This window comes from Drosophila eugracilis, unplaced genomic scaffold (assembly GCF_018153835.1).
Source record: "Drosophila eugracilis isolate 14026-0451.02 unplaced genomic scaffold, ASM1815383v1 contig_1828, whole genome shotgun sequence".
NCBI lineage: Eukaryota > Metazoa > Arthropoda > Insecta > Diptera > Drosophilidae > Drosophila > Drosophila eugracilis.
In genome coordinates, this window is record NW_024572675.1 from 96,759 (window position 1) to 108,353 (window position 11,595).

Below are 11,595 nucleotides of genomic sequence, written 5' to 3' on the forward strand. Positions count from 1 at the left end.
GATACTAGATACTTAAGTAACGAACTGCACGCAACTACTCAACCTATAATTGAAAAGAATTAAAAGGTCATATTTGCATAAATTTAAGGAAAGGAATAACTGTATTATTATAGAAAATCAGAATACTTATTTACAATTTTAGGTGCAATTTAACATCAAACTGCTTTTCTTACCATTTGAAGCGTACATTCATGAGAAACTTATTTAACGATAATGTACAAGTAGTACAAATCCGACCTTTAGGAACATTTAACGCCTTGCACATCACAAACACTACAAAAACAAATAACTTTATATACATTTTTGAATTTCCTCTTGCTGTAATACTATATTGATATCGATGTCGTCACCAGCGATATTGACGCCACCACCACCAAATACAAAGCCCTTGCCTATTAATTAGCTCACGTTAACATGTTTGTGCAAAAACAGGAATAAAACTGCATTCAAAAATTAAATTAGTTATACATTTTTGTTATAATAATTTTAAAATTTTTTAGAAATTTCATAAAATCTTAGTAATGCCACACATTATTATGTCACAGCCCATGTATGGCTATAAAGACTGCACAAATATCCAAATTTTAAAGAAATGCATTTGGTACATTGATAGGTATCGACAAGATATGGGGTGAAACACTTAAGCCTTTATTATACGGACGTCACCTTCGTTTGAGAGTTTGTTTTAGTATCCGGCCACGACCACTCTAACGCCTACAAAACGCATCCATTGCAATTGGCAAACATCGAAATTTATTCACAGTACTTAGGGTTTCTAATTTAGCTACACATTAATTAACATTTTGAGTTACAACTTTTTACCAGAAGGGGCACTGGTTTGAGGAGGTCATGCCAGTTCCACTGTGACACTCGAAAACTTCGGCAAACTGCGAAACCTGGCTGAGGGAGTAGTTTAGCCTCTGTTTACCAGAATCGTGATACTTATCACCCTCGTCTCCGCAGAAGAAGTGCGCAAACTGAAGGAAATAGAGCCGACCATTATCCGAGTGGGTCAACCAATTGCCCCCATAGGTCTGCAATGCGAGCCGGGATCCACTGACGTCCGATGTGCGCTCATTTAGCATAACTGCGCTACTGTTAAGGCACCCAACTGCTCTGTTATACAGCTCCACCTGTCCGAGCTGCTCACTGAAGTTCCTTAAGTTTCCCTGCCCGTCGTAATCCACTAGATCCGTGTCGAAGGCATGCATCATCTCGTGGCCAAGGGTGTTGCCCAAATCACCATATAAAAGTGCCGGCCAAAAGCCGGCGTGGAAGAATGGGCGTTTCAAATATGAGTACGGCACAAGAATAATGTTTCCCAAGCAATAGAAGTACGGCGTGGCGTCGATGTTGTCGGGGAACTCTGGCGTGTGCATGTTGAAGCTGTACCAGATTTTCCTATCCTCCATATTGGTGCTACCCTCCAGGTCGGCGACGAGTGTGTAATAGTACAAAAGACTGTTGAGATGATTTTCGTAAAAATTGTGGCCAACTGTCCACCGCCGGTCGCTGTCCCAGTAGAACTGCTCTGAAACATTTGTGGGCAAGTTGCCCACATTAATACGCATTTTGTGCACCTTCTCCCTTAGTGACATCACCAGCTCTTGGCTCAGGTTGAACTCGTTGTATTGGACGCGCAGTTCAAGCTGATCCTGCAATTGCTCAAAAACACTGTGAATAACTAATTCGTCTGAATTACGCCTCTGGGTATAGAAACTCCTTTCGTAAACATAATTCATCGGAAGATAAAGCGAACGACGCATATGGCGTATGCAATCTCTACCCCTAGATCTCTGCTTAGCATCCCAGGTGGCCAGGGGGTTGTGCGGGAGCCCCATAAGATGGCTAAGAAATCTCGCTAGGCTATATCGGTTTAGCAGAAGCGTATCTCTATTATTGAGGTACTTCACAATTCTGTTGATGGCATCCAAGTCATCAACCTGGAATATGTGATCCGCTGGTATCGATCTCCCGAGCTGCTTTCTTAATACCTCGTCCCACTTCAGTCCTGTCACTTCCGTGCGAATTTGATCTAGTCTATAATTCCGGAAAGTATCGTCCGCTGTGGGGGACTTTGCCAACCTAACCAAATTCTTTTCAAGATTTCTGAACTGCTCCTGAATCTGATGAAGAGGTGGCCAATAGGATCCATCTTGACTTAAGGCATTGTAAATTTCAGTAGTGAGACTCAGGCTTTCGTGATGGTTGTGAGGAAGCAGGAATATCATGTGTTGACTTGCGTTGTACCACCGAACTTCCAGCTGTACAAAATGTCCGTGATAGCCATACCGGCCCAAAACCGCCAAAACATTCATCCAGTGCGTACAGTTTAGTGACGAAAGCATATCTTCGCCCAAGAGCTCTATATAACGTCTGAGATTTGGCTTGTCCAAGGCTGTGCAATTCTGATAGTGGGTCAGCACCTTCCCGTACATGGGGTATAAGTGCTCTGGGCTACTTAGATTACTAAGCAAGTAGGTAAATAAGTCCTCATACTGACCGTTGATTTGACTTTCGCTTATTGCCGTGGCCGTTGACTGGGTTCCATGTTTTTCCCGCCATTTACCGCAGGCATAGGCATAGAAGTCATTGCATGGATTCTTCTCGCTGTCGACATAAGTCATTAGCGTATCTATGTGCTGTTCATTGATCGCTGAATTGCATTGGCTAGAGTACGGACAACTTTGGTCAATAATATTTGCATTAATCGGAACACTCGAACCATACACGGCAGTGCAGCACAGAATAAGGGCAGTCCACGGATTTCGAATCATTTTTATAGGGAGTTATTTGCACTTACTTTCGGTAAGTCTGTTTTGTTTCTGCGGGTTTCATAAGCTGCACCTGCAGTCTAGTAATTTAAAAATTTCTTTTTTTTCCTTATAGTCGTATACGAACATTTCAAAAGAGAAGGTAGCTGAATATTGTAACCCGACGAGCTCGCGATTTTAAGTGGTTATCGATGTGTAAGCATTTGCAGCGCGATCCCCCTGATAACATTCAACAAAAATCTAGACTCACGCTGTTTTCATTTTATGTCAATTCTGAACTCACTCACGTCTTCTAATGTTGCTATATCAAACATTACGCACACTGTTTTACGATTGAGTATTATTTCGGCTTTCTCAGTATTTGTAAAATTCCGGTAGCTAGCTTTTTGCTTGGTTAGCTTATCAGCGCTTTAAATACGTGTTTTTCTTTTCGGCTTTTGTATAGTGAGCTTATCTATAACATATACATCTATATAAACATGAGGAAGCAATAGAAACAAATCTTACTTATTCTTGAATAACTGATTTGAACCTGTAACACGCTATAGTCGAGAAACGGACTATCAGATACCCATTACTGTATCTCGAGCCGTTTAACACATATTTAATAACTGATAGCGTCATGACTACTAAGATAAAACCTTATAACCTTTCTTAACCTTCAAATTAAGAAACCATCTGTTTTTTTGACAAAGTACAAATTATTATACTCTAGCTTCTTAATCAGTTGAGATAGGTGACTGCATTGAAAAGCAATATTTCTCTAATATCACATTTCACTTTACAACATTTAAAAGTTGACTAAAAGTATTGAAAACGAATTAATAAACAAAAATATTTAAATTTAAGTTATTTAAATCCTCCAAATCGTTTGTTCTAGGCAACAATATTTAAGATATCTGATTTCATTTGTATTCAAATAACCTTTTTGTTGGTATAACAAATAAATGCATTTATTAAACGTCAATCAACCAACTTAAGGGCTATAATGCATTCAGCATAATATTGAAAAAATAACATAAATATATAACAGGAAGGAAATTAACAAATGCTTATAACTATTTTAGTACTCGAGAATCTTGGCGCTTGTCCAAAGATCGGCTGGATATCTTCGCTTTAAACGTCTTCTAATTCTTGTGTTAGCCCCCTGGCTAAATGGTTAGTGTGAGCTGCGAGGCAATCATTGTACCGACTCGAAAGCCTGTTTTTCTGTTCCGTAGTAGAGAAAATGTGGAGATCACTTGCAAGGGCTTCATTTCTGGCTTACCAAGGAGCATTTGCAATAATTCTAAAATAATAATTTTTGCTAATAGAAACTGACATTTTAACAAAGCAACTTTTTCAGCTGTGCTTTGAGAGAAAGAAAAACACTCGTTTTTGCTAACTTAAAGGGAATATTATATTCGTTGAAAAGAATGTATCAGGTAGAAGCAGGCGTTTCCGACCCTATAAAGTATATATATTCTTGATCAGTATCAATAGCGAAGTCGATAAGGCCATGTCCGTTAGTTTGTCCGTCCGTCCGTTCGTATGAACGATGAGATCGCAGGATCTATAAGCGTTACAAAGTTGGAATTAAGCATGAAGATTCTTAAGGTTTCTGCGTTCTGCCACGCCCACTATAACGCCCACAAAACACGGAAAACTAAAATCGCTGAAATCTTAGAAACTTTTAGAGTTAGAGAGTTGTATATTCTTGTGATGCCAGCGCATTTTATGGTAGTACCGGCCACGGCCATTTTTACGTCCACCAAGCTCGAAAGACGGTTTTCGCTTTTTGTAGAAAGGCTGATCTCTTGGTAACTGTAAGAGATAGCAATTTAGGAGTAGGCGTGTAGTTTCTAATGACACCCCAAAATCCGGAAAATCAAAAATGCGAATCTCTGGAACTATAAGAACTACACGGTTATGCTAGGAATACGTATTTTAAAGTTGCCACCGCAGCTCGCTAGTTTCGCCCAAAACCCGGAAAACTGTCCCTCCATAATATCATCATTGGAATCATTGGGAATTGAATTGAATTTTCTAGTGAAAATTGTTGTTTCGAAAAAACTTTTAGTACCAACTCGTATAAGCTTTCTGTGATTATACACAAGTTTGTTGGCAAGGTGATAGATTGCATGTAATCATCAATTTGCATTCGTCCATTTCCAATATCCACTAATTGTTTTGCAAATATTTCAGCCGATGCATCATGTTGTAATTGTACAGGTATGTTGGTTTTTCAAAGTGAATTTTTGTAAATGACGCCATAAAATGGATGATTCATGCATTAAGTTGATCAGCAGGTGTTGAATGTGGTATAACCGGCAGTGTTTGTCAAAAATCACCAGACAATAAAATGAGATCTCCACCAGAAATCCATTCGTTTCCACTTATATATCGCAGTGTTCGATCAAGCGCTTCCAATGCTTTCTTGTGAGACATTGTCCATTCTTCCCATAAAATAATTTGACACGTTTTGAGATCTTTGCCCATTCCAGAGTTTTTGTTGATTTTGGATATTGGAGCCTGTGTTTTGTAAATTGCTTCAATGATGAATGAGCTTTTCGTCCACCATCCAAAAAAGTTTCCGCAATTCTAGATGATGCAATGGTCAGTGCATTATTATTTTGTGATCGTATGTCAATATACTTTTCACTGACCTTTTTAGCTGGTGTATAGTTGTGTCCCCTTGTACTCAGACCAACAAAGGGTCATTGTAAGAGGGGTTCCCTGGCAAAGCAAACACCAACTGACAAATTCACAAAAACGTTTACTAGATCGGGTTAATTTGTACAATGTGAAAATAGCGTCCCACGTTAGATCCGCGTCGTAAAATGCATATTTGCCGAAAAATTAAATGCAAGCTTAGAACCAATTCTATCACAAACCAACAAGACAATAGCCACCACATAAAAATTCTGCGCTTAACCATCACCAAAAGATAACGATCACCATCACCAAAAGATAACGAAGATAACATCGACTAATTGTAAGTTCAAGTATCAAAACGTTTAAATATCGTAAAACGGTTAGCCAAAGAGAAATACAACTGCGATATCTACTGCATCATATATACATAAATAAGGAACCACTTATGACGCAGTGTTAAGACTCGCATTTGGAGCCCTCCGCATCACCCCCATAAATAATATTTTCTTAAACGTACAATGCCGATAGAAGAAATATTGGAGCTTAACACAGAGAAATAATCGTTAATGTTTGCAGAGCTCACCTTCAAAGTACCCTTAATAAAATCAGAAAAGCTAGACGAAACCACGCCAAGGCAGATCTTAAGTGGAAATTTGCCAACAGGACCACTTAAGTTAGTGAGGCCATCTTCTGATGTACAGTTTCCGGCACGGTTGAGTTGATACGGTACCTAAGCCATCGCCTGGATTCTATGGAACAGCGAATGTGGCAAATTGATAATACAGTCAATCGCTAGTGGCGGTCAGCAATTAGAAAATCCGACTCGGAATAAAAAGTTGATCGCCAAATTTTCCCTAAGTTGAAGGTTGTATTGGGCCAAGCATTCGGCCATGATAGAAACTTATCCGATGGTTACAGCACTTAAGCGAGTGGTACAGAAGAGAAACAAATATCACACCATAGGTTACCTCATGTACGAGAGGCACCACGAAGTCAGGGCTTGTAAGAAGCTCTAGATATGCTTCTCCTGCCTCAGATGCAACGCCCACAGATGGCAGAGAAAGCATTCCTACACACTTCATGACGAAACCATAGTGAGTAATTCGTCCATGCCTCAAAGAGCGCAAAAGCAAATAAAAAATAAAAGTCAAACGGTTAAAAGTTTCCAAGAGAAGCAGCACCGAAACCTTAGTTTTGACGATTCGGATTCTGCTATACCTGCTTCCGCCCGTGACGCTGTATCGGAAGGATGAGCAAGTGGACACATGTGCACTGCACAGCAAGGGATAGACCATAACGCTCACAAGCGATGGGCTAATACGAAGCCTATGCTTAAACGTGACAATCAAAACTAAATATGTAGTGGTTTTGTCCTGCAGATCAATGAATACTCGGGGCCAGAGATAAGTAAAAGAAGGAACTCTATAGTTGAGTGCCTCGACTATAAGATATATACATATAAGATTATATATATAAAATACTGTTTCATAGAATTTTAAAATATTCATATTGCTAGTAGAAATTGACAAAGCGCAACCTTTTGTCAAAAAAACAAGTTTACTAACTGATGGTAACGTGACTGCCCATGTAAGGCCTTTTTATCCACATTTCTTCGTTTCTTGGTAAATTCGTAAATGCAAGCTAGAAATGTTACACAAATTTAAACGAAGACATATGTACATACATGTAAAGTATTTTATTTATAGAAAGTAAATGTTTATTATAATGCATGATTAACTTATGGGTGAACAATACTAATAATTATTTAATATTAAAGAAATGACGACATTTCTATTTCACAACGTAGTTTTCGACTTGACGAATTCGCAACTTTTCAAAGAGTGAACTGCGGACCAGAGAACGGCAAGGGTACACCCAGACAATAAGTGCACCCGAATCATTTGTGCGTTCTCGGCACTCAGAGTGTGATCACTCACCCGAAACACTCAGATCAGTTGAAGACACCCAAATCACTCAGATCAGTTGAAGACACCCGAATCGCTCATCCCGAAACATGGGTGCTTCAGACTTCAGAGAATTCAGTGGGTGACAAAAAAGCAAATACACAAAACACCCAAAGGGATCTGTGCACTCGGGTGTGTTACTCTTTTCTTGCAGTTCGTGAGTGCGACAAACACTCGAAATGTATAAGTGTGATTCGGGTGCCGAAAAAAGGCATCCTTGACGATCTCTGCTGCGTACGTAACTCTTCTTCTTCTTAAGTTTTAACAGCGTGTCAGAGCTGCCGAATCGCTAAAGTTCTTGGTAACACCAGTGAACTGTTTAAATGGATTTTAATATTATGGGCACCAAATTTTTCAGCGGTTTGTGGGCGTAAGAGTGGGCATGACCGAATGATAAATCACTTCGAGCTGCAGTGTTATCTCTAGAATACGTATGCGTTAGCCTAACCTTAAAGATGTTCGCATTTTTAGTTTTCCGCGTTTTTTCGGTGTTAGAGTGAGCGTGATCAGATGGTGAAAATATGAATTAACAGGGTGGGCTGTTATTTTACACAAAGTTTAATACTCAAATTCTATATTTTGTATACACTGTATTTTTACATTTTACATTTTTTACATTGTATATATGTATACATATATAAAGTGAGTGGCAATTATGGCTTATATTCTTACATTTCTATTCTACATGTTATAACAGTGTACGTTGGTATACGACTGTACAAGAAAAAAGTATTATATACAGGTATAAAGGATAACTAATCCTATATACTATTATGTGAAATACATTTTAGTTTTCTGAACGAATATATGACTATCCTGTCCATGTATAAGCATGTTTATCCTGAAAAATGTGTTATATTTAGTACATCGTATACTAAAATTATTTATAATACAAATTCGTACCTTTGCATCATACATTTTACAATGTACATTGTATTTACTTAAATTTTCCTTTAAAGCCTTTTTATACTAAAAGAGGTTTGTTTTGTTAATAAAAAACGAGAAGAATTGTTGTAACTCAAGCTTTACTGTGTTAAACAATTTACAAATAATATTTTTGATAGAAAAAATTGACGCTGTGCGCCACTTGTTTAAGGCATAATTATTAATTGTCGGTAACGTCACTGTCTAGAGAGCCTCTTCTTAAGTTTTAACAGAGTGTAAGAGCTGCCGGATCGCTAAAGATCTTGTTAACAACAGGGACCTGCTTAATACATTTTAATATTATAGGTGCCACATTTTTCACCGGTTTGTGGGCGTAAGAGTGGGTATGGCCGAATAATAATTCACGACGAGCTTCAGTGGCATCGCTAGAATACAAATGCGTTGGCCTAACTCTCAAGCTTTTATGTTATCTGAGATGTTCGGATTTTTAGTTTTCCGTTTTTTTTTGGGTATAAGAGTGAGCGTGGTCAGATGGTAAAAAAATAAAATGCAGTCGGGGCATCATTAGAAATTACGTGCTTTGTACATGTAAATTAAGAGGGTGGGTTTTATACAAAGTTTAATACTCAAATTCTATATTTTGTATACCCTCTACTTTTACATTTTACAATGTATATATTAAAATAATCCTTCAATATATATATGTATAGATATATATATATATATATATATATAATGAGCGGCAATTATGGCTTACGCTCTTATATATCTATTCTATATGGTATAACAGTGTACGTTGGTATACGACTATACAAGAAAAAAGTATTCTATACAGGTATAAAGGATAACCAATTCTACGAATAGATGACCACCCTGTCCATGTTTATCCTGAAAAATGTGTTATATTTAGTACACCATTATTAATGGTGTATAATATATTAATTATATTATATTATATAATAATATTATTATTATTATATTGTTATTATTATATTATTATTATTATTATTATATTATTATTATACACATTCGTACCTTTACATCTTACATTTCACAATGTACATAGTATTTACTTAAATTTTCCTTTAAAGCCTTTTGTTAATAACAAGAAGACGAAATGCTGTTACTCGAGTTTTACTGTGTTAAACAATTTAAAAATAATAATTTTGCTAGAAAAAATTTACACTGTGTGCCACTTGTTCAAGGCATAATTATTAATTTTCGGTTACGTCACTGTCTATATGAGCTATGTTAATAATAAGAAAATATTGGAATCCAATTAAAAATATTTTTTTTTACTTCTTATCTGTTACATTAGTAAGTCTGAAGAGCTTCTTTTTTTATTTTTTGGCAAACTATTTCATTTTATTTCTATTCAAATGCAAATACGAGTAGGCCCCTCGAGTTCAAAAATCAAATTTTTAATCTTGTAATTATTTCCGAAATCTGATTAATAGAATGACTTAAAACAGTCAGAAAATAGGATGATGAAATTTGTCAATTAAATTTTAAATTAAAAATCGAAGATTAGAGGTCAGAATAAAGGACTTTGTAGCTCTAGTACTTACAGTGTTGGCTTTAATGTGCGAAATTGACGTGGGTAAAAATCAATTCGAGGCGTAAAAATTTTAAAAATTTTGGTAACACAAAAATTTTTTTGACTATATTTATCGATTGTCACGACTTTATTTTCCTTAAGAATTGGTTTGCAGTAGCTTCTCTAAAATAAGTATTCCTAAGCCTAACTTTCTAGCTCTTATAGCTCTCCAGATCAATTTTTGGTTTTCTGTGTTTTGTTGGGGTTAGACTGAGGGTTAGGGTGGCCACTGGCCTGATGATGTAAAACGAATACGCATTCGAGGCGTCATTAGAAACATCATGCTATCTCTTATAGTTATCGAGAGATCAGCCTTTCTACACAAAGCGAAATCCGCCTTTCGAGCTTGTTGGGCGTAAGAGTCGGCAACAAATCGCGAAAAACTAAAGTCGTTGAAATTTCGGGAACTATTAGAACTAGAAAGTCCAAATTCAGTATGTATAAACTTTGGATGCCAGCACATCTTTTAGTGGTACTATTATCTGGCCACACCCACCCAAACGTCCACCAAGCTCAAAAGACGGTTTTCGCATTTTCAAGATAACCTGATATCTCGGCACAAACCGCGGAACACTGTGTCGTCTATAATAATATTAGGAATGCCTTCGTTTGACCTTGTATAACTTATTTCTGTTAATATCTATCGATTTACCAAAGATTTTTCAAATCGGAACATTTTTTCGCTACTTCATAAGTTTAGGTTATAAGGCCTCACATGGGCAGTGACGTTACTATCAGTTACTCGACACGCTTTCTCCGACCATAGGTCGGAACTAGCAAAATGAATATTCTAAAATTGTGTAAAATGATAACGGGTACCTTATAGTCGCGGCACTCGACTATAGCGTTTCCTCTTGTTTACACTTGAAAGCGGAATCGGTTGAATAAGTTGGTCAATTTACAGGCAAATCGATTCCAGTTCCTGTAATCAATGTTTCAAAATTTTAAAAAGAATTCGCAATCCAAGAAAACTAGGATTTATTTGAAGACGGATCGCGTTCAGGGAGACGGATTCAATGATTGTGAACCTAAAAGGGTTTTCTGATTCGACCTATGTCACGAAGGATTTCCAGTCGGAGGTGCGTTTTCGCTTAAGATATGGACAAGCTTGGACCAGAGGCCCACCAGGGTCAGGGGGCGCCGATGCTGAAGGGCGGCTAAACATGCCGCAAAAGTTAGTATCTAAATTCTCCAGTGCGTGTGTCGATGAACGCCATCTACGCGTTGTCCAAACTGCAAAAGGACAGTACGGATCTAATACGGTCGATGTTAAGCACGGTCAGTGTATGGCTGTATTCCGCCGCGTTCAAGCCTTGCACGTAGAATTGCAGCACTGGTTGGCATAATACATGGCGTCGAGGTTACCCGAGGAAAGCCGCAATGCTTGGCAGCACCATCAAGTAGGCGGTGCAACCGTTCCATCTTACAAGAATCATTTTTAAACGATCTGCTGGTCATAGTGGATGCGATTGAGAACCTAAGCTCGTCGTACCTGGTTGAAAAACCTTATTGGCCCTAGACCGCTACCAGAGGGAGGATATGGTAAGCAGAGCAAAATTATGTATCAATTGCCTAAATAAGTCGCATGCTCTTTCGTGCTGCACTAGTTATAAAGGCTGTCAAGTTTGTGGACGGAGCCATCACACACTGTTGAATTTCCCAGCTCTTGCTTATAACCAATCGCCGAGCCACTACCCCCGCGTCCGGTCCGACCAGTGACACCGGATCTTAGTGCACCTTA

The 11,595-nt window shown here is 38.0% G+C and overlaps 1 protein-coding gene across 1 annotated transcript; it reads right to left on the reverse strand.

The window, feature by feature from the left end:
- Nucleotides 1-730: 730 nt before the first annotated feature.
- Nucleotides 731-3,079, reverse strand: LOC108113478 (membrane metallo-endopeptidase-like 1). Its single transcript, XM_017224061.2, has one exon. It carries the CDS (start codon nt 2,775-2,777, stop codon nt 819-821), a length of 1,959 nt encoding a protein of 652 aa, XP_017079550.2. The 5' UTR covers nt 2,778-3,079; the 3' UTR covers nt 731-818.
- Nucleotides 3,080-11,595: the final 8,516 nt, after the last annotated feature.